At 39.8% G+C, this 24,795-nt stretch overlaps 2 protein-coding genes and 1 non-coding gene across 7 annotated transcripts in view; 1 reads left to right on the forward strand and 2 right to left on the reverse strand.

Annotated features, from left to right (window-relative positions):
- Positions 1–91: 91 nt before the first annotated feature.
- Positions 92–12,683, reverse strand: RMDN1 (regulator of microtubule dynamics 1). Of its 2 annotated transcripts, XM_085221375.1 has the most exons (10): positions 12,552–12,683; positions 12,258–12,369; positions 10,294–10,381; positions 9,231–9,390; positions 8,521–8,610; positions 7,816–7,871; positions 5,832–5,919; positions 4,120–4,150; positions 1,267–1,400; positions 92–271 (listed from the first exon to the last, which is right to left on the reverse strand). In XM_085221375.1, exons 1-10 carry the CDS (start codon positions 12,660–12,662, stop codon positions 233–235), a joined length of 909 nt encoding a protein of 302 aa, XP_085077501.1. In that variant the 5' UTR covers positions 12,663–12,683; the 3' UTR covers positions 92–232. The 2 variants fall into 2 exon arrangements, 1 of the variants encoding a protein (XP_085077501.1); XR_014882608.1 differs by lacking the exon at positions 4,120–4,150.
- On the reverse strand, positions 3,932–4,003 carry TRNAE-CUC (transfer RNA glutamic acid (anticodon CUC)). Its single transcript has one exon. It is a non-coding gene; the product is annotated as a tRNA-Glu (tRNA).
- Positions 12,684–12,699: 16 nt separating the features above from the next.
- The window catches only part of CPNE3 (copine 3), a 28,729-nt gene continuing 16,633 nt past the window's right edge, over positions 12,700–24,795 (forward strand). For 2 of the 4 annotated variants that reach the window (XM_085221372.1, XM_085221371.1), the window contains exons 1-6: positions 12,700–12,855; positions 20,749–20,888; positions 21,343–21,522; positions 22,645–22,719; positions 23,120–23,191; positions 23,987–24,070. In XM_085221372.1, coding sequence (XP_085077498.1) covers positions 20,757–20,888; positions 21,343–21,522; positions 22,645–22,719; positions 23,120–23,191; positions 23,987–24,070 — 543 coding nt within the window. In that variant the 5' untranslated portion in view covers positions 12,700–12,855; positions 20,749–20,756. The remainder of the gene's footprint in view (positions 12,856–20,748; positions 20,889–21,342; positions 21,523–22,644; positions 22,720–23,119; positions 23,192–23,986; positions 24,071–24,795) is intronic. The other 2 variants (XM_085221370.1, XM_085221369.1) reach the window with 2 other exon arrangements.

Genomic DNA, 24,795 nt, shown 5'->3' on the forward strand with positions numbered 1-24,795 from the left:
CCCCCTTCCCCTGTGTATTTATAGGTATAAATACACAAAGCCTTTTATTCTCCTCTAAGTTAACAGACAGATTGACATAATAAAACAGGTCTTTCAGTTGATAGTTTAATTGAAACAAGAAATAGAAATAGTAATTTTATTAACAACTTCAAGAGAAAAAAAAATAGTATTTAGATTCCTTTTCCTATGCTGCTTACTCTGAGATACTGAATTCCCAGTATCTTGTTTCTTGTTATATAGAATTAAGCAACTCCAAAGCTTCTTTCTGTACCTGAAATATAAAAATACACTCGTAACAAAATAATACTCTGTGCTTACAGGCTTTTCTAGCAAAGCTTATTATCATGGAAACACTCCAAAGCTTCACCACAATTCTATAGATTTGTTATTTTAAGACTAGTCAGTTACTTTCCCCTAGTTTAAGATGCTTAATGTTTTAAACATGGATGGGGATAAACCTCTTAAACCAGACTTTTCAGTATAATTGACTTATCAAACATATTGTTTAGTTGGGTTGAATGCAGTAGATGAACTCTTGATTTGCTACTATTAGCCTAAAAGTAGCTTGTACTGAGTTACCCTATTCCTGACATAACCAACCAACCTAGAGTTCTGAAAACTACAGACAGCAGTTAAAGGAATATGAAAGACTGTTTGCCAGACTCCCTGTGCCTAAGGATTCTGAGTAAAATATAGTAAAATTTGATGATCAGTGGTACCTAAGGAATAAAAAGCTTCTGACCCTCACATTGCAAGCATGCAGGCACTGCAAGTATTGGGCAGCCCAATACTGCAGGCAGTAGGAGGTGAAAAAAGTTCAGAATACCTACTTGGCCCTACCTCTGCCAAACACAAGAATTCCAGCTTCTCTGCAGCAGTTCAGTTTCCTTCTTACTGGACTACACTGTTTAGGTTCCTATGTTTGTGGCACCAATGACAATTCTGTTTTACACAGTGACCAACAGAAGGGAGAGGGTGTCACCTCTGTTTAGCAGCTGTGCAGCATTTTAGAAGAAGTTAACTCAGGTGCCTGCCTTAACCTCAGCAACAGTTAAGGATGGGTAGTTGTTCACACCAGAAAGCCATCACTGTTTTTTATTAACAGAATATCTCTAACCATTGTATTCAGAGCCTTACAAGACAGGATTTTCTGGTGTCTGGGTGTGATGCAGAAATACAGGTACTTAGCTAGAAGTTACTGAGGTAGCCACTCTGTTTCCATGATGTGACAGAGGTTGGTTACCATTTCAGTTCTTAGCTTCCTACCTGTTTATCCTCTTCTGTATGTGCAGGATAATCCTTTGCTTTGCTTAACCACAGAAGAGCCATCTTCTTGTTGTTTAACTTCAGGTATGTCTTCCCCAGAAAGAGTAAATTTTTGCTGTAGAAATTTGGGTCAGCTGTACAGAGACAGGAGAGAAAAGCATTCCGTGATAACGAGCAGCATACTATCAAAACCACGGTATAGCATCCCTCCTTTAAATCCTCATTTCAGAAGAAGACTAATATTATTTTGGCTTTGGATCAAAAGGAACACAGTGTAAACTGCTACAAATTATAGACTTTAGTCTCCTATATGGTTACATTAGCTAGCGCATTTTGCACAACTATGAAGTACACATATGCAGGTAAATGCCTTGCTGTAGAAAAAGTGCAGTTTGATAAAGGAGACAGAGGCTGAGAGCAAGAGTGCTGCCTGCTCCCATCCCCTCTTCCAACTGGGGGACCCAGTCTGTAGTATGCATGAACTTCAACAGTAAGCTGTAGCTCTGCCCTTAGCACTATCAGGGTTATATACTCCAATACTTGTTAGATTTTTTTTAGTCATTGACTATTCCTCTGTCCTTAACATTTCAAATTCCAGCAGGCAAAAATCATAGCTGCACAAAAGGATACACTAACATCAGTTTAAAAAAAAAAAGATATACTAAAACATATATCATATTGTTATATATAATATAAAAATTACGTAAGATATATGGGTTGCTCCAAAAGTAATGCCTCCTATTTATTTTCGTATGGAAACTACAACAGTTACAATGGGCACAATAACACTATTTGATAGAGCAGTTTCTCAGCTACAAAACACTATTTTTCAACACGTCACTACTATTATTTAGGGCCACAAAGATGATTAGGGGCCTAGAATTTCTCCCATATGAGGAAAGACTGAGGGACCTGAGACTGTTCATCCTGGAAAAGACTGAGAGGGGATCTCATCTATGTTTATAAATATCCGAGGTGTGGGAATCAAATGGATTGGACCAGGCTCTTTTCAGTAACGCCTGCAATGGGACAAGGGACAACAGGCACAAAATGCAACACAAGAGGTTTCATACAAACATGTGAAAGAACTTCTCTACTGTGAGGATGACTGAGCACAGGAACAGGCTGCCCAGAGAGGTTGTGGAGTTCCTTCTCTGGAGATATTCAAGACTTGTCTGGGCACTCTTCCTGTGTAACCTACTGTAGGGGACTTGCTTTAGCAGGAAGGTTGGACTCCATGATCTCCAGAGGTCCCTTCCAACATCTATGATACTATGATTAGCTGTGCATTTTCCCCAGCAATGAACAAGACTTTGCATGCCATGTTTGTAAAAGTCTGCAACAGCAGAAGTGAACACTGTGCCACTACAGAAATGCAACCACTGTGCAGACATCCACTGTTTGGTCTCCATAAATGTTCAGTAAGCATCAGTGAATGTCAGTGGGTGCCGTTTGTTCCACATGGAGGCAGTCAATGACATACCTTTGCTTCCTATGCACTTCCATGTCAGATGCCACTTTGTTAGGCTGCCCCTCCACAGCCATCTGTCACACAGCAACAAAATGAAATGGCACATAGGTGGGAAGATTCAACCTCTACTGCCATACCACCATCTGCCTTTGACACTGTAGGCCATGTAATAAAATAGGAGGCACTACTTTCAAAGCAGCCCTTCTATTTATGTATACATATAACATCAAATACAGGTAAACATACGAAAGTGTTTTGGAGGCATGCTTTAAGGTGAAGTCTACCATTCCAGTCCACAGCTGCAGTAGCGGACACACAGGGAAAGGCAGATAATAAACCTTTCTTTCAGACTTCACTGACACATCTATACAGAACTCTTTCACAGAACATTTCCTTCCCTTATCTTTTAGCTTGTCAGTTTTACTTGGGGCTTCTCTCATGGAGAAATAATAGTTACATACTTTCTTTTATGACAACAGTTTTTGCTGCCAGTTGGATAGGTACTCTGATCCCAGTGACAACTGAAATCATATAAAAGTGTCGTCTCTGTCATCCTATTGAGAATACAGGGGGTTTTGGAACATTAAGAATGAACAAGAATGGCTGATGTAGAAACTTCACTTTTGTTTGCCTCTTTGCCCTGCAATAACACATTCCAGTCGAATGCCTCAGGAAAAAGCATGAAGGACCCCCCAACGCACCCCAAACACCATGCATCCCAAAACCTGCTCAAGTACGAGCAACCCTGAGCCCACGTGGGCTTCTGAAGGTATCCAAAGAAGATATCAGACCCACAGCTTCTAACTGCCTATTCTCCGGCACTCCAGCTTGTGCCCACTGCCCGTGTCCCGGCATTGGGCACCACCTAGCAGAGCCCAGCCTGGCTCTATTGCGTCCTCTCGGCACTTCTTCAGGTATTTACAGTTACGAGGCTCGCCCCTCCTCCACCCCCCAAGCCTTTCTGTGTGCTCGAGTTCCTACGCCATCTCGGTGGCCCCCTGCTGGACTCTCTCCACTGCGTGGCCGTCTCCGACACTGAGGGGCGCCCAGAACTGCACCCAGTACTGCAGGTTAAGCGCTGACTTAAGAACCACCGCCGTTCCTGGCCCGCGGGCTGACGTAGCGCGCAGCCGGACTCCGCCCGGAACACCGTTACGCCGTTCTAACGGCGGAGGCCTACTGCAAAATAATGCTTTCCCTGACCGGGAATCGAACCCGGGCCGCGGCGGTGAGAGCGCCGAATCCTAACCACTAGACCACCAGGGAGTGTGATAACAACTCCTGCAGTGACGGTATTGTGCTGCTATAGTTGCACACTATTCAAGATACAATAATTTGCAACAAAAGCGAATATGGCGTCTGCACAAACCAACAAGAATTACCTTCCTCCGCCATGTGGAAGTAACGAAGGGCCTGCAAAAGATAAGGCTGTCTTTAATACCAGGCACACTGAGGTGAGCACAGTAGTCAAACCAAATCACTGCGCATGCTCAACATAGCTGAGGAAAGACATCTGTTTGTCCCATCCATCATCTTATTTGCAGGAATTCAGCATGATACTCATTTGGTGTACAATCAGATTGGACCTCTTCTCAACAGCACTATTATTCCAGCCATTCCCTGCCGCTGTCATTCTTGTTTAAGTACAGCACCTTCTACTTGTCCTTAAAAATTCTGATGCTCTATTTCTAGTCTTCAACTTGTCAAGATCATTTTTATTTCTACCTTCCAGCGCATCTACAATCCCTCCAAGCTAGCTGTCAAGTATAAACTTAATAACTGAAAAAAGATCTTGTCATTAATATCGACAAATGCTTTGGGAAGAACCAATTCCTGCAAAGCATCATCCAGTATCATCCTACCCAAAGAGAGTAAACCCTTATGAAATGCACACACATTTTTCAGCTAGCTTTCCATCCCGCTCCTCAGAACCTTCATTCTTATCTCCTCCTGATGCCACCAGCTGGAGAGAAAATACTGCCACAAACCTTACAGTGGCAATGCATCTACAAAGCAGTTTTTGTACTGAACTGTATCAGTCTTATCAGCATGGCTCACCTACAGAATTTGGTTTTATTTCTTCAGTGACTTGAACTGCTGCAGAGCTCGATGTTGGGATTGGCAAAGTTCTGCGGAAATCCTGGCTGATACTGTATTCTTCTAAGGGTAATTTTCAGCAAAACTCAAAAGCTTGACATTCCATTACAGAGTTCTATTTCTTTTTCTTTTTTCTTTTTTTTTTTGCCCTCAATCAGCTCTTCAATAACTTTCTGTTTTTCAAGCAGTCTTCTGCAATTACTTTCTAGTGACTCCTCATCCCGCTCAACTTAAAACAACAACAGATTGTGCGCCAGGGATTTTATTGTTCTAACAGAACACAAAGATTAGAGCAGCTACAGGAAGCTTTTCTGTGACCAATCTAGTTTTCAAGCTGTTATATCTGTGCACATAAATAAGATGCATACTGTGTTAGACACCCCAGAACACAGACCTCTGCACAGTAAGATTCAGGGTATCTGACAGCAGAAATTTTCACAGCAAAGACCACCAAAAATACTTCAACCTCTCTGAAAAACAGACGTTATGGTACCAGTGAATGAGAAAAAGGTATTCATTAGTGGATAATAATAAATCAAGCTGTTGCTTTTTGCATTTAAAATAAAGGGAAGAACTCTAATACTCCTATCAGATAAAGCCAAAGTATAACATGATTCTATAAATCATCTGCACTGAAACTAGCACACAGCTATCTGCTGTGATCATAGTAAAGAGGTTCCATATAGCTTGCTATTCTCTGCTGCAGAAATCTCACAAAATCATTTTTCACTGTTCTATGTGCCATAGTTGAAAAAATTCCAGGCTTACTGGATTTTTAAACGTACCTCACTCTCCCGTTTTGTTCTCACTTTATTAACGATAGCTGCAAACTCACAAGTCCATATCTATTCCATCAGAACAGTTTTGTTTAGAAAATAATTGGCATTGCTTGCTATTCTAAGAACTTCTAAGAGGTCAGTTCTGTCAAGGAAATTAGTAAAAATACATCAACAGCTTTGTGGGGTGAATAATAACGTGAAACATTTTCCCACTGTACCTCTTCATATGTGGAAGTCGGAGGTGTTGCAAACAGCATTGCAGCTATCTTTCGTTGGTACCATGGCAATTCAGCAAAGGAGTAACACCTGGAGCAGAAGGAAACATTTGTATATAACTTTCACATTACTCCTCTGTTTGGAATCAACGTTCGTATCTTGGATGTCATAACCAGCTACTGCCAAGAGCCACAACAACCGCAGTCACAGCACAAGTTCTTACAACTGCCCAACCCAACTCCAAGTGTTTGAAATTGCTGCTAGATGTTTTGGTGCATCTTTTACTGGGAGCTTTGAGTACATGAGGCTGGAGACAGTTATTAACCACCAGACAGCCTTTCAGCTTGTAGTATTTTAGCTATTAATGCATTTTTCATATTGCTCTAAAATATCTGCAATAACCGAGCGCAACTTACTCCAACATTGCCTACAAAAGCAGGTCTGCAGCCTGACAGACTTTGATAAGAATGAAAATAACGAGAGCAATCAAACGGCTGTGTTCTAAGCTAGGCCATTCCTACCTACTGATTAACAAAGGTAATCAGTTACCTATTTCAGAGATGATGAAAGAATTAAATATTTAAGTATTCTATGTACATAGAACATTCCAGATTCCACATTAAACAACGCTACTTTCTTGTATTAGTCTCACACAGTGATTGTAGGAATATTTATATTATTAGTGTGAAGCAGAGCATATGGGAGGAGGTGAACAATTAATGAATGCAAATATAGAAGTGCCTGGGGGTCAGGAGAGGGCAGGACACTGAATACACCATCCCAGTTACATTTTGCCAACAGGTGTGCCTTATCAGAAATGTGAATAAGACAGGGTCAGTCCAGGATACACTACAGAATATGGCTCAAGAATTGTGTTACTGAAATCCAGCTTCAGACAAAGAAGCACTGGGACTCAGTAATGAATATAATTAACAATACAATATGTGATTATTTTAGTGCCAAAAGCAATAGCAGACCCAGTATTTCTCATCATCTTTTCTACAACATCTTAAGTGCTTTTCCAGAGCAGACCTTCTATCTCAAAATGGACATGGCAAAACTCATTTAGTTGGGAACATACATATCTGCCTAAACACTTGAGCTGCTGCAGTGCTTACGTCATGTGGGAATAAATAGTGCTGAAATATGGAAAAACTGAGATCTGTAAACTAACACAAAACTTCAGAGCTATAGATTGTAGTTTCCACTGACATCCAACAGCCTAGAAAAGCTATATAAAAGGTGGCTGTGAATTTTTATTTATTTATTTATGCTACGAATACTTAGGCTATATTTATTGTCAATCTATTCGTCTGAGCTTCCTTATAGAACATTTGACAGAGGCCAAAGCTGCCACACTAAATAACCAGAAACAGTGCCTGGAGACTCCCACTAAAAAATTAAAGATGCTGCATTCAGCCAAACTGCCTCCACAGAAATGTGGCCATTAGCACAAAAAGCTGTACTTCTAGACCTTTGCCTGCACTGCAACAGTAACAGTACAAATTTCACTAAGCAGTAAATACAGTTTCAGAGATTTTAGTTAATGCATATGCACTCATAAGCTGCATTTATTTAAGTGTAATTTTTAAAATACAGTATTTTGAACATCTATCGCATTTGGTTGCTTTTCCCAAAACAGAGGTTGTATTAAGTGGCAGCCATCAGTGAAATTCAATATTGATTCAGCGCTGAATTTTGTCTCCATTCATACTAGCCAGAACAAAATGAGCAGAGCTCACAGCCTCTCACGTGGGCTGTGGAGATACACACACATCTGCAAATAAGTTTTTGATATTTTAATATAGTAAAACACAGAACTAAAATGAACAATTATTTTTCATCTTTCTGAGAGTTAACAGCCAGATGCTTTACAGGCATGATTAAATCTTCCCATTAAGCAGGCTTACTGAATTATTCCAGCATTGTTCTTTGCCGTATTCTGGCGTATATTCTAGCATTTTTCTTTGCCACATGTTAACTTACCAAACGCCCATAAGATGAACTGATGTTGCATCTTTCGGATTCAGTTCAAAGGCTCTCTAGTGCAGGAGGAAAATAAAATTAATTATTAAAGAAAAAAAAAAAAAAAGTTTATTGACACATCTGGCTTAAAATACAACAACAACAAAAAACAAGCTGACTTGTTGCCCTACTATTAATTAAACCACAATAACCCCTGTGTAGAATTTCAAAGATGCAGTGTTTGCTCTGTGCATAACTGAATCCACTCATCTCCAAAACCTCTAGATACTGACAGACTTCTGAGCAGTTAAGTTTAGCAGGTCAGTCTCACATAAGACTCGACATATTGAGATTTTGATCTTATTTCTCGTAGAACAAAATTAGTCAGCAGACCTTCATCTTTTCCAGCCGTTGTCTTTCACTGCTACCTAATGCACAGTTACAGTGATAGCCACACACCCTTTTCTCAGTAGCACAGCTAGACTTAATATAGGCCTAAGAGATGTCAGCAGCACTTCAGTTGTCTCAACACTCTCTTCCACAGGGACTTGTTAATGTAGGAGCTAAGTTGCATCCCTCATTGATTTGGAACCCAGAACCAGCACAATAACCCTCAAATCAAATTGATACCAGGAGATTTCACATTTGCAAAGTTTCACCAAAAGATAATTCCTAACTCGCACACAATCTATGTATTAGACACGTTAAGGCAGTCATTTAAATTACCTCAAAGTGCTCCTTGATAACAAAGGCATTTCCAATTTTAACCTTGATTCCTTCATAATCTCCAACATCACTGAGACAAATCGCATACCACTGTAATTCAAAGTACAAAATTAAAATATTTAATAAACCACTATATCTACTAACATTAAAAACAAACAAACAAAAAAACAAAAAACAGGACAGCTATCACCACCACCCAGCAAGTATTTGTTATGAACAGTTTTAGCAGCCAAGCAAAGCGCTAGCCTGAGCAGATAATGGAATCAATGTCCTCTTCTTACCCAAGATGGCAACACTGTTGATCATACTTTGTTACCTTCCTACTTGAGAGAAGCAGCCCAAAACAACAGCAGAATAAAGCCAGACCCGAAATCTTTCCAACAAAACTCTACAGAACTACTGGTACACATATACAGCATGCTGGAAGGGTGGTGTGTGAAACGTTTTTTACGCTATGTCAGAGGAGACCAACTGTAAATGGTATGATCCTGCACACATTGAACCAGCTTTCATTTCCTGTATCCTCTAATCTCAGAAACATATCAACAAGAACTAGAAGTGACTGAGAATTACAGTCAGAGTCACTCATTTTTAACTGAAAAGTTAAATTACACACAAGCTTGCTGAAACAGAACGGTGACATTACTTGAGGTTTCCACTGGCAGAAATCAAAGAACAAGATTTCAGTTACGTTATTTTGTTTGGCTTACCTTGTGTGCTGCAGAATTTGCTTCATTTTTTTCCAGTGCCCTTTTTGCATACTCAAGGGAATCATATGCCAGTTGTCTTTTCTCTTCTGCAGAAGTAATGCTGAGCTGAGCTAAATCTCGTGACGCTCGTGCCAGCCGCCATAACAACTCTGCATCCTCACTAGTTATGAACAGAAACATCAACATTTGAAATAATGGCAACAAAGCAAGCAAAGGTCTCGAATCAGTCTTTCAATATGTATCTCAAGAGGGTGATATAACAATAGCATTATCATCTGGCATTTGGGCTGCACAGAACTTAAAGGTAACAAGCAACAGATAGAAGCCTGACGTTATACACTGCCTGAGGAGATAACTAAGGAGCTTTTTCATTCAGACTCAAATCCTAACAGGGGACAAATGAAAACTAAAAGGAGGAGTAGCTGATCAGCAATGAACATGAAATGAAACAATGACTCCCAAAAGTTTTCAATACCTAAATTCTAGGTACTCTAGTCATTGCAATGCATCTACGCACAACTGCAACTTTTTCTAGTATATTTTAAAGCATTTTCTAAGTAACAAAACAAACAAAGAAAAAAAAAAATCTCCCTGCAAGAATGAAAAACTGTGGTGCTAACCCTCAGTTTCCACAACTGCATTCAGCTAACAATCAGACAGAATCATTAAGGTTGGAAAAGACCTCTACCAACCATCCACCTACCACCAATATTGCCCACTAAGCCATGCCCATTAAGCCAGGCCCACATCCACACAGTTCTTAAACACCTCCTATGGCAGCCCATTTCAATACCTCACCACTCTTTCTAAGAAATTTTCCCTAATAGCCAGACTGAACCTCCCCTAATATAACTTGAACTTCCTCTCATCTTATCACTATGTCCTTTCTTCATTCACTTTTCTACCAGGATGGAAAAAAAATCAAGAATGCTCTCCTACTTAAAAAGAAGTTGAAAGAAGGCTCTCCAGCATACCATAACAAGAATATTAGTTGGACTCTGGCACAGAAAAACACAAAAAAAGAAGTCAAAGTAACATGAAGATATTCAGTGCAGTCAAGTACCTATTTTTGTGCTGAACCAGCAACCGATAGAGCTTTTCAGTTTCTCCACTCCCATACAGGTAGTCTGCTTGCTCTATAACTTCTTCCACTTAAGAACAGATGAAAAATGTGGAAACAGAAGAACAAATTACACTTAATTAGGATATTAAGGCATAAACAAAATGTTTTAGAGCAAGACAATTTAACTGAAACACAAAGAACAAGTTAGGAATTTTTTAGGCCATCGTACACAACTGCATGGTAGACTCAGATAAGCTACTTACAGTGAACTAGGTGGAGATACAGTGCCAAATATACAGAATTAAGAAATGGCTTTCAGTAGCGCAGAGAGCTTAGGGTGCTTAATGGATTTAACACTTAATAGCGTTTTTCTTAACACACCAGACAGCAGAAGCAATTTCTTTGTGAAAACAGCAGGAAATTAAAAAAAAAAAAAAAAAAAGGCATGAAAAATATGACCAGAAAAGCAAATGCAGTAGAGTAGTGAGTGCTGAAACACTTTCATTAGTAAATGCACAGAGTTTAAATCTAATCACTTTAAATAAATAAATATATATATATACACACACACACACACACACACACATACACATAATTTTCTTCTTGGTTTTCATATGGTTCCACAGTTTTGCTAAAGACAACTGCAGGCTGAGTAGGGTTCATTCTTTTACTCAGCAAACCAAAATGAAATGCTGCTCAGAGATCTTCCAGATGAAATTCTTAAGGATTTTGAAAAAATCAGAGCTGCCTTTTTAGTGCATCCATTTATGCCCTCAGCATCCATCGTACTTATGACATTTAAATATGTTTTTCTACAAAACATTTTAAAACTGGCAACAGAGATGTGGGATCACTATTTCCACAACTAGCTGAATATAATCATAGAATCACAGAATCATTTGAGTTGGAAGGGACAATTAAAGGTCATCTAATCCAACTGCCTGCAATGAGTCCAACTTCCCTGCAGCAAAGTGATGCAGTAAGATAAATATGTAAATGAATTAATGTAATAATCTGATATATATACGTATATAGTACATGAATTAACATTTCACAGACAATACATAATACAGGATTCCAACATGAGAACAAATGGAGTTAGGAGGGGAAAAAAACACAAATGGAAGCAGGTTGATCATTCTTTTGAAGCTGTATAGAAAAAAAAAAAAACAACCAAATTCTATGTTTATTGTTCTGCCAACAGTAAAACATTAAAAAAAAAAAAAAGATATTTTCAAGTCCAATGCTCTGTCTAATTTCTTAGGATATTCAGGCACGCTTATCTCTGGCATTAGTCCTTGATTTGTGATCAAACATCTAAGTGAAAACGTAAGCTCAAGTCCTGCTTCAGAAATTTCTCTCTTGTGTAAGCATTCTGTTTTTTTCAAATTATCTGCTGAACAAGGCAACTGTGATATGGCCATTGTGTTTTGCAGCAGTGTGGTTTTCATTATGGAATAAAAAATAAAATAAAAAAAAAAAAAACAAAAAACAACGAATACTACTGAACTACACAACTCCAACTGAAAAAGCTCCTAGAACAGAACTCACTGTAGATAAGAGCACTCCGGGTAACATTTTAACTCTGCTCTCCCTAAATCCTGACTCCCAACTGTTTTAGTCCACATGGACATTGGACTGCATGCTACATCTTCCTAACTTTGTGGGTTACGTTTGCTTCCTGAGCTGCTCTGAGCACCACTGTCATAATGACTGAAGGCTGAGAATTCAAACTTTTCAACAAAGTGCTCGCTAGGTGTTTTAGACTTTATCTAAGTCATTAGGCTTCTATTTCTTTGTGTGTCTACCAGGCATTTCCTTTTACTCTTATTTACACAGTATCTCTTCCTTGTTTCGCATAGAAATGACACTGACATCTCTCAGCAGTTTAAGTGCATAACCCACGTGAGAGCACTAACAAAAAACAGAGGCAAACTAACAGCACTGCCTTCCTCGTGCATTACCTTTGAAGCTGGCATGAACCACAGCAGAGCCAGAGACCAGCCTGAGAGCCTCACAGAGCACGAAGGACCCCGTGGCGAGCGTAACCCCCCTCCTAAGGCTTTTTTTAAGCACCTGCCGTGGATCACAAGGCGAACGTTAATAAACACCGTAACTCCGAATTAAATCTTTTCTCTTGCTATGGTTTCAAAGGAGCACGAAGACCCCAACTTCCAGAGAAACAACCCTTTGCACCGCCTCCCGCCGCTGCGGACAGCCCAGCACAGCGGGCCCGCACAGCCGCCGCCGCCCGGTACCTCGCTCCCGCCGACCCCCCGCCAACCTCGCGCCACCTCCCTCAGGAGCGGCCCAAGGAGGGCGGGGCGGAGGCGAAGGGGCTGCGCCAGCGCCGCCACGACAGCGGCCATCGCCCGAAGCCGTCCGCCGGGGGAGGAGAAGATGCGAGCGACTTAGTGAGCAAGGCCAGCTCTCAGCGCGAAGCCGCGCATGCTCTCCTCAGTGCCCCGGGGCGGGGCGGCCCCTTTTGGTGCGGGCGTGGCCACAGCTGCCGTGGGGTGAGGGTCCGTACAGTGCTACGCCGGTCCCGATCCGGCCCCGCAGGTAAGCGAAGGGCTCTGGTGCAGGGGAGGCGGCGGCTGTTCCGCGGGATGCCGGATCGGGCGCTGCCTGCGTGGGGCCCGGAGCCTGCCCGTCGTGGGACTCGCTTTGCCTCCGGCCCGGGCGGTGCTTTGCAGTGGGGTAGGGCCGGGGCACCCTCGCTCTCTGCAGGCCGAGGGACGCTGAGCGTCGGCTGTAGCCGAGCGGCCGCGGTGCGCGCCTTCCTGTTGGGACGCGGCTCAGCGGGAGCAGCAGCGAGCGGCACTCCTGGGCGAGGCTCTGCCCCGCCGCGCCCCGAGCTCCGGGAGCTGCGCGTGCCTGGGCGCGAACGAGTCCCGGGGGCCTCTTCTTAAGGCTGCTTTATCGGCGCCTCCGGGCTTCAGAGAGGAGCTTGGCAACACTGTCATCTTTCCTTAAATGACAGCAAACAAGATCTGTTTGCACCTGCAGAGCTGTTGTTCTTACAGAGTTATCTGTTTTTTTCCTTTTTGCCGTTGTGTGTTATTGGCTAGGGTAGCGTTAAAACACGAGAGCTCTCCGCTTCTTCTGCAGGCACATATTCAAAGTGTGAAAAACAGTCCTCCAGCACTGTGCCCTGCATTCGTTTTCTTGGGCATTTCATGGCTCCAGAAGTTCAAGTTAGAGAAATTCCAGCAATGGTACAAAAAGAGTGTGTAATATATATAAAATACACCAGTATTCAGAGTCAAGCTGAGCCCTAGGTGGGGTTGTGGGGTTTCTTTCCACTTGAGTTTTTAAGTATTAACTTACCTTTTATATGGTTATTTTATTTTATATATGCGTACAGATCCACCTGCCTGTATAGCAGGAGACGTGAGATTTGTTTCAGAGAGCAGGCAGAACACTGTGCTAGCAATACTCATTAGAAGCAGAAAAAGTAAGCAAGAAGGATGTGCAGAGAAGTGAGAACCAGACAGAAGTCCTTGTTTTTTTCTGTTCTGATGTTCGGGAGGACTCAGAGGTTTTTTCCTTTGTGTGTGTGTTATGTTTAATAGAATTAATGCTATTGGGAAGCAAGCCTTTGTAACTGTACAGGTGTGATGAAGATCCGTTTCTGGGGGTTAGGTGTGGGGTAATTTGGCTAGTTCTTAAAATCTCATCTCTGTGGGTGGGCCAGCTTAATGTTATTACCTGGAGTGGAGTTTTGTCTCTGTTCTGATTTAGAGTAAGGTAAATGCTGTCATTGCTTTGGTATCCTTTAAGAAATACCTGTTATTTAGTGAAAAATGAAATGGTAACTTACGTGCTCTCCTTCCTCATGAATTCTTTATATTTTTCAGTGAAAATCAGGATGCCCTCCAACATAAATAATACATGGCCAAGTTAGCATTTGTCAGCACTAATTCCTGGTAAACCTAGCAGTGTTACTTCTTGGATCAATTGTTATTAATAACATTAATAACATTAACTTGACACTGTGGTGTGGCTTACTGAATCTCTTAGACAGGAGGTGAAAATATGGTTCCCTTGATTGATGTTGGATGAATCTGGATTGAATTTCTTCATTTGGTGCTTAACGTTACTTTACATGTGGTGCTTCTTCTCAGGTGTTTGCATGACTTTGCTCAGTGATCAAAAGATTTCTGAAGGATTTTTGTTTTGGGTCTGGCTTGCTGTGTCAGAATTTCTGTTAAAGAAATTGTCTTAATGGTTTGTATCAGACTTCCTTCTATGATTGAAGGGTTATTTCCTATAGATCCTCCTTATGTTGCATCTGGATTCTGGTGTGTGTATTGACTTGCTATTCTATCCAAGGCACAATTAGAATCATAGAATCACAGAATGGCCTGGGTTGAAAAGGACCACAGTGATCATCTAGTTTCTACCCCCCTGCTATGTGCAGGGTTGCCAGCCACCAGACCAGGCTGCCAGAGCCACATCCAGCCTGGCCTTGAGTACCTCCAGGGATGGGGCATCCACAACTTCCTTGGGCAACCTGTTCCAGTGTGTCATCACCCTTTGAGCCAGGTGAATGTGTTCTTATTAGGTGATAGTGACAACTCCTGGATTTTCTCACACCCAGGAGGGTTATCAGCAAGCCCACGCAGTAGGTGAGCAGTGCGTGGGCACTCACCTAATGGCTCCAGGGATCAACCTATTTGCTGGGTGTGTGTATGTGTGTGTTCAGAGCCACCGTGTGCATTGCCTCCCAGGAGCAATAAATGCTGAGTGCACGTAGTTGGTATTAGAGAGAATGGAAGGTCAGACGACCGGAGAATTGCTGCTTGACTACAGGAGGGTTTGCACGATGTCCATGCTGTAGTAAAGTATAGTTCTCCAGCTAGCAGCTGGAAGCTAGTGTTATTATTTGCACTGAGATATTGAACTTCTCCAGCCTGCATGGTGTTTTTATTGTTTTTTTTCCTAGAGAGCATTTAGCAGTTCAGGAAAGCACAGGTTTGGTGAAAGCCCAGCTCTGAGCTTACAGGCCACACATTCCACTTAATTTAAAACACTGTCATTGTATTGGAAGAGAAAAGCATTCAATAAATGGGGCCAAAAAGGCAATTACATAATTGTTCTTAAAATCTTTAAGGAGTTGCTGGTTGTTTTTTATTACTTAATTGGACTGGTTGGTTTTTGTTTTTTTTGTTTGTTTGTTTTCCTATAACAAAGGCTGTTGCTTCCTATTAATAATCTTTACAGTGGTGTTGTCGTGGGCAGGTTACTCATTTTAAGAGGAACTGAAGTTTCTCAAACACATGCATTTGAATCTGTTACATTGATACACAGGAAGAGCAATTGAAATTCTTTCAATTCATTTCCTTTCGTTTCACACTTTAATGCTTCTTCTGAAGCTGTAGCTGTCTGCTGAGAAGCCGACAGGCAGGCTGCTAAGTCACCATAAATCTATTTTTAAGAATTAATATCTGCTAACTGGAATGCAGTCACAACATGCTAGGCTTGAAATTGACTCTGAGAAGGGTTAATCTAAAACGTGGGATTGCTGACACTTTGTTTCTACAATAAAATAAAGTCAGTTTTGGGTGAGATACAAGTTTTTCTTTTGTTTGGATAGTCTTTGTTATCTGAAATCCATCAGTGGCTCTATACCTAGAAATTGAATAAAGATTGAATAATTTTAGATGTTTGTGTTGTATAAGTTATTGTTTTCCACGAAGTATAAAAATATTCTGATCAAATATAATGCAAGAAATAGATTTTCCTCTGCTTGAGTGCTCTCTTTGTTAAAGCAAAAAAAATACGTATTTTTTTGAAGTCAGGAGATCTGTGTTTCTTAATTTTCTTCCTTTTATAGACTAGCTGACTTGGATCAAAACGTCTCCCAAATTTCATAGAAAAAGCTTTTGTGTGAGGAGGGTACTGTGAAGAGCCCTCACCAGTACAAATACACCTGAAGGATGAATGCACATGCAGGATAAAAAGGGTCAAAAGAAGGGTAGTTGAAAATGACCGTTTATAAGTCATTATGCAAACAGGAGATGCAATAATTTCTGGTCTTTGCAAAGCATTTTTTTTTTAATAGATTTCTAAATATATTACTTGGAAAAATAACTTAATGATAGATTTTTATGTATAGGAATTACCTATTAATAGTTGCCTGACTCGTTACACCAGTATGCTGCCAATCCAGTGGATAAATATTTAAACTGCCTGATGAAGCTTGTATAAATAGATGATTCATTGCCCATAGAGCAAACAATGTCTCATTCATATGCCTCAGATTTCTTGAAAAGTAGCTTCTATTTTTTCCTCTGCATAATCCCCAGTAAAATGTGCTGTGTGGTCATTATGGTTTTACCAGCACAATCTCATGTGTTCCATTAAGAACAATACAGTTCCTTCCTGTATATTAAGTAGTGAACATCAGAAGAAGGAACTTGTGTTTGGGGTTCTGTGTGACTCTTAGAGTAGTTACAAGATGATTCAGATTGATATGGTTTGATATGCTTCTATTACTCAGCTTCTCACTGCATCAGGTATTGCAACGTGGTTTTATCAGCTGTGTTGTGACTGTAAAGAGAGAAGAAAAATGGGCAGTTTCTGCGTTTGTCATAGTCTCACTATCAGCTCCTTGCAGCAGTTGTGGCATTTTATGGGAATGTGTTCTTATTCTGTGCTCTTTACATGTGCAACAATGATGAGAAAGTGCTGAAGGATCACGCTGAGTGTCCTTTTGTCTTTTTAAAGTTAGGTATTTCTGCTTATCAGATTGGGAAGCACCTGCTTTTAGGAACATACCACTGCTCTTTCATGAAAGCAATAATTGGGCAAGTCTGAACTCTCCTCTGGTATTGCAGCGTTGACATGCTTGCTGCAATCTAGCAGTTCCTAAGTGCTCTATTAGATGAGTCCAGTAACTACAAGACAAGACTAGTCCATGACTTAGAGTTTTGCTTTCATTATGGCAGCTCAGGGATCCAATCATGTCCTTAGTTGGCCTATGCCTGTTGTAGGGTCAGGAATAACATCTCTCTCGTGACGTGTGAATTTGCATTGTTGGAGTTCAGAATCTGCATGTTGCAAGCTCCACTGTATTGTTTACTGATTCCCTTATCCAGAATTTCCTGGTTTTTAGGAGCCTGTGTTGTGGTTTGACCTGGCAGATAGCTGAATGCCTCACAGACTTTTGCTTGCTCCCCTTCCTCCCAGTGGGATGAGGGAGAAGAGAGTGAAGGGGGGGGGAGGGGAGGTTCAGAAAGTAGAACTCTTAGGTTGAGATAAAATTAGTTGCTAGGATCAAAAAGGAAGAGAGAAATAACAGTAATGATAATATAAGTATTTATAAAACAAGTGAGGTTCAAAGCTTCGAAAGTTCAAAGTTTCTCACCTCCCTGGCTGATGCCCAGCCAGCACCTAAGTAGTGGCTGCCTCCCTCAGCCATCTCCACTCAGTTTTATAGTTTTCTACGTAATGTGAATCCCATATGGAGTGGCATATCCCTTTGGCCAGATTAGGTTAGCTGTCCTGATTCTGTCCCTTCCCAGCTCCTTGTGCCCCCCTCACTAGCAGGACAGTATGAGAAGCTGAAAACTGAAACATTCTTGGCTCTGTATAGCACTGCTCAGCAACAACTGAAACACTGGTGTGCTATCAACCTTATTTTTTTCCGAAAGACAAAGCATAGCATTCTGAAGGCATTTGAGGCCAGGCTGGATGTGGCTCTGGGCAGCCTAGTCTAGTTGTTGGTGGTCCTGCGTATAGCAGGGGGGTTGAAACTCGATGATCATTGTGGCCCTTTTCAACCAAGGCTATTCTATGGTAGCAGCACGATGAAAAAAAGCATCTCTGTCCCAGCTTTTGCCACTCTAAAATCTATTCCAGAAGAAAGGACTATTTCATTTCATCTCTGTCATCTGGCCCCATCCCCATGTGCTACCAGGCACCCTATGCAAGACAAACAACCAGTAGATCGAGAAAGGCAGAGGTTTGGGTTATATTTGGCCATTGGGGAGCATGTTTTCTTTCGTAATAACAGCTAATTGAATAAGTATGTTTTATGTTATGTAACTTACTGTCAGCTCATTCTGCACGATCCCAAACAGTATTGTTATCTGTCTGTGTGAAGTTATTCCAGAATCCTAAATCTGCAAGTAATCCTTTCATGCGTCTGGAGTATTTTGCATCTGGCTTGCCTAGTAGACCTTAGTGTGTTGTAGAATGGTGTTTTGGGAAGTAAGCTATTAGTGCAGCTGTGATTCCTTATTTCTGCCATCCTGAAGAACTGCAGTTTGCCAGGCTCTGTGTTCTATCAAATTTTTAAAGGGAGAACACTTATCTGACAGCAAAGTTTTTTTGTTTTTTATTTTTTTTCCGTATTAAGGGATGCTTTTTGTGTAGTGCCTCTTTAGCTAAATCTGTTTTGTTACTATATTAGATATTTAGTGGAGGAACTCAGTGCTGTGTGGAAGAGGAGTGGAACTCGCAAAATTGAGGTATTCATTTGAGAATATACTCATGGTGTTAGAAACTGGGGTATACACACTCAGGCTGAGTAGAAAAGGTTGACCACATTTTTAGGCTAACTGGGTGCTGTCCTATTATGAGTGATTATGGAAACATTATCCAAGACTTGAGAATTATGTCTCAGTCCAAGTTTGAATTCTGTTGCGTTTCCTGAAAGCTTTTCTATTATCTGTGGCAGCATCAATGGTGTTGGAGCATCATGTTGTCAGCCAAGGTGGTTTTCTGGAGGCAGCCATCAAGGAGTCATGCTCTGTTGTGCACTGGCAAAGCCACTAACTGGTAATGAGCTCTGTCTGGCTGCCAGGAAAGCAGTAGGAATGGAAAATAACAGTAGAAAAAGAAGCAGAACACTTTTTAAAGGTATGCTTTCTAAGCCTAGGAAACAGAACTTTACATGCTTATATGCTTGCAATCTGGTGCTTGACTTTTTTCCCTCAAGGAAAGCGTCTGGATCTTGGTAAATTTTGGGAGTGAATGGACGGAATTGCGTTTAGGTGTTTGAGAGGTGCAGGACGATTTCTGTAAACCTGATGTTCTTCTTGGAAATAGTGTACGTGCATGGATGTTTCAGTAGTACCTTTGCAAGTTCTGTGTTTAGTTCTGTTGTTCAGTGGTTCTTAAAGGGTCCATCTCTAAGGTAGCAAGGTGGGGATGGAGAAGCCGTGTAAGAACTGTGCTCTCGTGGAATAAAAGAAGCCTCAGGAAAACTCTACAGCGTATTTTTTTTTTTTTTTTCTTCTGTTTTCAGTTCATTGTTCCTAATTTCCATCTTCATTTCCCCTTTTTGGCTCTTAAAAAAAGAAGCTTATTTGCATTAGAAGCAATATAAGTGCAGTGAAAGGAAAAGAGATGTTGAATATAGTCTCAGGTTCAAGTGCACTGTAATGTATATAGTGCAAGTGAACTTGTTAGGGAGATGCAAACGCTATTCCTTCCTTCTTGTCTCATGCCTTTTCAAAATAAGTTAATGCAGGTGGATGCTGTGCCTGGGCTGTGGGCTTCCTGTAAAGACAGAGAACCTGGAGCAAAGGAGGTTTTGGGGTTTCCAAGGCAAGTTGCTAGTGGAAAGATGTGGAAGTTTTAGTCAGGTAGAGCTCACCTCCTAAGGATGGAAGTAGGCAACTGTATTCCTGAAAAGTAAAATTAAGAGTCTCATAGAAAATATCTGTTGCTCAGACCCGGTTTGGCATGCAAATGCTTGTTTTCCACATTGATCTTCAGAGTTTCTTAATGTTTGTAAGTACTTGCTGATATTTTTTGCAATTCCAGTAGAAGATAATTGACACTTCAGAGGAAATGTGAGAAAGCCATCAGATTGTCTGTTTTTGTTTGCTTTTTTAAAATGAATTTCCACAAAGAATTCTTGGCTGTTACTGGACTTCAAAATTGCTCATGCCTATTATTAAAATTACTGTTGTTATCAAAGATTTACTGAGGCAAAAATCACCTAGTCTTCTTCCCCACGTAACTCTTTTCCCAATCCTGTTGTGCTTATTTATTCAGCATTTTGTTAAAAAAGTTTGATTAGGGAGTATATAATATATTTTTTTTCCTAATTCATTGCGTTGTTATTGACATCTACATCCTGAGTTGCTGGCATTCATGCAGGTTTCATCGGATGGAATGTGAAATTTGTGAAGTTTTATTGTCAGCAGTCCAGGACACTGTGTCTTCTTTGTGGTGTTCCTCAGGCATTCTGAGACACTCGATCTTGTTTCACATTTGCAGACTTTGAGGTTTTATCCGTGTGTGGCAAAGCTGAGAATATGACGGTAATACTTTAATGCTGGTACATCATAAATCTCTAAAATGGCATTTAGAGCCTTGAATCTCACTCCTGATAAGCTAATGATTCTAATGATCAGTCAAATAATTAATTCACTGTGACAATCCCTATGTTTGCTTTCTACTCCATTTTTAAAATAAGTTTATATTGTTGCTTTCTAGCTTAAGAAATGGCAGCACAGTGTGTGACTAAGGTGGAGCTGACTATTGCCTGCACAAATCTTTTGGATAAAGATGTTGGTTCCAAGTCAGACCCGCTGTGTGTTCTTCTCCAGAATACGAGTGGTCAGCAGTGGTATGAGGTACGGTGTGATAGTTCTCTTGAATCTGTTATAAATATGGTCTAGCTTGTTGGGTCTCTTAACTGGATGGGAGCATAATGCTAATTATTATTTCCAATAAATACATAGACCTGACGTACACTAGCCAAGACATACAGGACTTTTCTGAGTGTTTAAAAGTACTTTTAGAAATGAAGTATTCCTAAACTATAATCATGTGGTCATTTGACAGTCTGTTATTTTTATGTTGATCTTTCAGTTCAGGAAAAATGCTCATTACAGGGAGCAAAGGAAAACAGGACTGCAGATAATAAAGCAGTGGATTTTGTGTACTGCGGTTAGTTGCATTTGATAAAAGTTTGTAGGAAGATACGTCCTTATACTAACAGGAACTTCTGACAACCTTTAATAATGTGTTATACGTATGTAGTTTGTTCATGAAATTCTGAGTCAAGTGGTATCTTTCCAACTGCAGGTTGATCGCACAGAAAGAATTAAGAATTCCTTGAACCCTAAATTTTCGAAGAAATTTCTAATTGATTACTATTTTGAGCTTGTTCAGAAACTTAAATTTGGCATATATGATATTGATAACAAAACCATTGAACTGGCTGATGATGACTTCCTAGGAGAATTTGAATGTACACTGGGACAAGTAAGTATGCAGATTTCCCTTAAAACTAAGAAAATAAAAGTCAATGCAAATCATTTAGCACTTTTACCTTAACTTTATCACAATGTTCACATGTATGTGGAGGAGTCCCAAATAGGTTTGCATATTGTTTTTCAAATCTCAGTTCAGTTTACACTTTTTTTATTTTGCAAAAACTCTTCAGATACTGCCTTAAAATTTGCTTTAGAATGATGACTGTCCAGATTGTTGTTCTGAAAATAAGTGGAATATCAATAAGCACAAAGTAATAAGTGCTATTTATTTACTTAGGCTAAAACTCAATTTTTTTTTTATACACTGAAGTAAAAAAACAACAACAAAACTGGTATGTAGCAACATATGAGTGTTCACAAAGGCCACATTAATGTTGGTAATTTGCTTTTTGCTCAAGGCAGGCAATGATTCTGGTTCCACTTTGAACTGTAAGTAGATTTCACTCTGCCAGCTTATACTATTGGTGCTATTGCACTTGAACAGCTTTGTTATCTTAAAAGATGTTCTTAAAGCATCCTTTGAAGGTGTTTCTTCTCAGGAGAGTTTTCTTGGGATTTCCCTCCCTGCCAGCATTGTGAAATGAAGTTCATTAATAATTCATTCTTAAAGAAATGTCCTTAGGATAAATAGATGTGCTTAGAAATGCTTGCTTGGAAAATGTAAAATAGACATCTAGAAAGGCTGTTGAGAGAGAGGTGACATTTGTTTGCATGTTGTATTGTTTTCATAAATCTGTTTACTGAAGATGTTTGTGAAAAGTGACTCATGGTTGAACAGTATGGGTGGAAAGTCTGAGAAGAGTTTGAGAATGGAATGTAAGAAATTTTTATCCACGTGTGTGTTGTGTTACTGCATTGCATTTTATTTCAGTTTCATCTGAAACTCTGTATGTGTTTGGCTGCATTGGTATCTTTGACTTCTGAAGTGTGCCAAGTATTACCTATTTTACCTATAGGAAACCATGGGAAATAAATACAATGCTGTTGCCTGTCATCTTCATGATAAAGGAAAAGCTCTTAAAATGAAAATACATCACTGTCTTGTTTCATTTATTTGGAAATCTGTTTAATTGTTTTAACAGTGCTTGATACTCAAATTTTATCTTGGCAGATAGTTTCTAGCAAGACTCTAACAAAACCATTAGTACTTAAAAATGGCAGACCTGCTGGGAAAGGAAGTATTACGGTAAGACAATAACATTCTTCAGCATTTATCATTAAATATTGTTTTGTTGCATTTACGTAGAGGCTTGAGCACAGTATATCCCATCTACAGTGCTATGAATAATGTCATATAGTATTTTTTTTTTTCCTCTGCAATTATTTCTTTGTCATTCAAAGGGAGAGTTGCTCAGTTTCTGACTCATTGCATCCATCCAAATAATTACGTTTGTCAGTATCTTCAATGTATTGTCATTGCTTTAGTGGATCCCAGTGTCAAACTAAATTGTCCTCCTGCCCCAGTTTTTACTTGTTTCTTTCTGAGCAAACATGACTTTTAAAGTGAAATTATCTTAGGAGTGTTGTGAACATAATAAGAAAATTATCATTTCTAGATACAAAATAATTACTTTTTGCTTATCTAGATTACAGCAGAAGAAGTGAAGGATAACAGAGTTGTCTTATTTGAAGTAGAAGCAAGGAAATTGGACAATAAGGTATTTAAGTGGTTGCTGTTTTATTGATAAAGCAGTGAAATCAGAATGTTGTCAAAAGACAAAACAAAATGTTCAGTCTTATTTTTGGCTCAATTGATTATATCAACTAAGATTTTGCTTACACTAAAAAAAGAAATTGAAGGAAGACGGCTTCTGAGCAACTTCACTGCACGTGTTCAAATGAATTACAACACTTCTAAATTTGATGAGTGTGTTGTAGGGATACTTTGTGGACAGCATTCCTCCATTTGAGTGGGTGGTGTTATGCTTAATTATGTAGGTAAGGGAGTTGACTTGAATATTTAAGTAACTGATTACCAGTCAGTGCTCTTAAAAAATATTAGAAAGTTCAATTGGAGTGTATAAATCTGTTAAATGTTTTGATGCTTGTAAAGTGTTTGTGTTTATATTAAAATAAATAAAGAAAGAAAACAAAATTTTATTGTAATTTCAATAACAGAAAAAGTATTATTGGTTGTCTTGGCTGATTTTATTATTATTATTATTTTTTAATTAGATCAAAGCTTTCCTTATTATGTACCCTAATGCTTATTCCTCTAAGTATTCGTTTGCTTGAACTGTTGGGTGTGTAGTATGTATTCATAGCAGAACTTTATCTTAAAGTGAAATTCTGTCTTTCAGAAGAGGTAACCAGAATGACATTTCTTCATATGAAGTGTTTGTTCCCTGAATATTTGCTTTACTTTTTTTTTATCTTAAGTGTTTTCTAAGTGACATTTAATGGTGTTTATGCCACAGGCTGTTTTGGGATAATTATGTGTTCTTCAAATACAGGATTTTTTTGGAAAGTCAGATCCTTATCTGGAATTCCACAAGCAGACTGCAGATGGAAACTGGGTGATGGTTCACAGAACAGAGGTAGGATATTTTTGCAAGCAACCTAGAGTTGAGCTTCTTTGATTTTAGTGTGTTGTACTGCCTTACAACCAGAAGAGTATGACCCAGTAGTTCACATGTGGTTTTGTTAAGAAGTCACCTCATCTGTTCTACTGACTTTCTCTTCTCACAGGACAGAAAGTTTACCTCACTTTGGTTGTGGTTTTTGCCATCTATTTTTTTTTTTTTTTTTTTTTTTTTCTTTTTTTTAGAACTTTCTGTAATTTAGAAGACAGGTCTGTCTGTATATAGTTCCTTTTCAAAACATTTAAGTGCTACTCTAAATGTAGAATTTGGGCATGCGAATGTGCTGCTCTTTCATGTCAGTGTCACCTAGCTGTACTAGCTTACTAATGAAAGGAATTATACTGAATGCTTGCAAAGGGCATGTCAAGGATAATGTGGAGTTTGGGAAAATGTAAGCAGCAGCAGCCTTCTGGCTGAGAGGGGCAGAGGTTCCATGGCAGTGACTGACAGGGTAGGAATAGGTTCAAAATGTCTCACTCTAATGTAAGCCGAGGCCTTTGTCAAAAGCTAGGTAGTGTGCACACTGATAGGGGTGTGGCCATATTTGTGTGAGACAGATGCTGAAGTATGAGTTCTTTTGTGTGAGGCTTATAAAACCAGTTTCTCTCGCAAGGCCATTCTTCTGCATAAAAAGTATATTTTCCACAAGGATTTCAGTCGTCTTTAGTTTAAATAATGAA

The sequence above is a fragment of the Meleagris gallopavo genome, chromosome 3 (assembly GCF_905368555.1).
Source record: "Meleagris gallopavo chromosome 3, MGAL_WU_HG_1.1, whole genome shotgun sequence".
In the NCBI taxonomy this organism is placed as follows: Eukaryota; Metazoa; Chordata; class Aves; order Galliformes; family Phasianidae; genus Meleagris; species Meleagris gallopavo.

Coding starts and splice junctions, on each gene's coding strand:
- RMDN1 (XM_085221375.1), bottom strand. CDS start 12,662: ATGGCCGCTGTCGTGGCGGCGCTGGCGCAGCCCCTTCGCCTCCGCCCC. Junction 8,611..9,230: donor CAAATTCTGCAGCACACAAG/GTAAGCCAAACA, acceptor TTTGAATTACAG/TGGTATGCGATTTGTCTCAG. Junction 272..1,266: donor ATACAGAAGAGGATAAACAG/GTAGGAAGCTAA, acceptor TTTATATTTCAG/GTACAGAAAGAAGCTTTGGA.